Below are 680 nucleotides of genomic sequence, written 5' to 3'. Positions count from 1 at the left end.
CCCCTACGCCCACACCTTCCCCTACGCCCACACCTTCCCCTTCCAGGCCCCTTTCCCTTTCGTCCCTGTCAAGACTGAGTAATAAGCTTGCTTATTCTTAAGTCTCTGAAACCGTTCCGATGACTCCAACTGCTGTTATTGTTGCCACGCTCTTTATTATGATCTAAAACTTTAGCATTTAATGTCTACATGGATTCTAGACGTTATTAAGCGTATGTTTCCTGGTCTTTATAAAGTGAGGGTATTCATGACCATTCAGCCATCGTACTCTGGTGTGAACGCGTGCACTGGTATGGATGTGCGTATGTGCATTTGCTGATACGGAACTGTTAATTGTAGAAAAAAAAAAGTTTGAGGTAAAGGCTGAGTGACTCGCTGTCAATTCGCAAAAGAAAATAATAAAAAAATGTATGAAATCATATAATTTCTTTTTCTTACCTTGATTGTGTATCATTAAGTGTCTCCAGAAGTCTTTGAAATATCGCCCATAGAGCATAGCCATATCGCATCATAATATCTCAATCGCGTCTCTACATATTTCTTATCATCATTTTATCCTTATTATTCATATTATTTCATTATCATTAACATTACCATTATTTACTGTCATCATCATCATTATTAGTAGCATTGATATGGATATTACTCAAAGATTTTTTTTCATTATTCCACCAAAAATG

At 36.6% G+C, this 680-nt stretch overlaps 1 protein-coding gene across 1 annotated transcript in view; it reads left to right on the top strand.

Annotated features, from left to right (window-relative positions):
* The window catches only part of LOC122263615 (uncharacterized), a 1,335-nt gene extending 911 nt beyond the window's left edge, over positions 1–424 (top strand). Inside the window, exon 2 of the mRNA XM_043032135.2 lies at positions 1–424. This exon is cut by the window's left edge and continues 632 nt beyond it. Within this exon, the coding sequence (XP_042888069.2) occupies positions 1–82 (82 nt within the window). The 3' untranslated portion in view covers positions 83–424.
* Positions 425–680: the final 256 nt, after the last annotated feature.

Source organism: Penaeus japonicus, unplaced genomic scaffold (assembly GCF_977035675.1).
Source record: "Penaeus japonicus unplaced genomic scaffold, GWHDUDI00000001_assembly GWHDUDI00000008, whole genome shotgun sequence".
NCBI classification, from domain to species: domain Eukaryota; kingdom Metazoa; phylum Arthropoda; class Malacostraca; order Decapoda; family Penaeidae; genus Penaeus; species Penaeus japonicus.
Note: the sequence above shows the minus strand (reverse complement) of the source record. Positions and strands in the feature narration are given on the sequence as shown.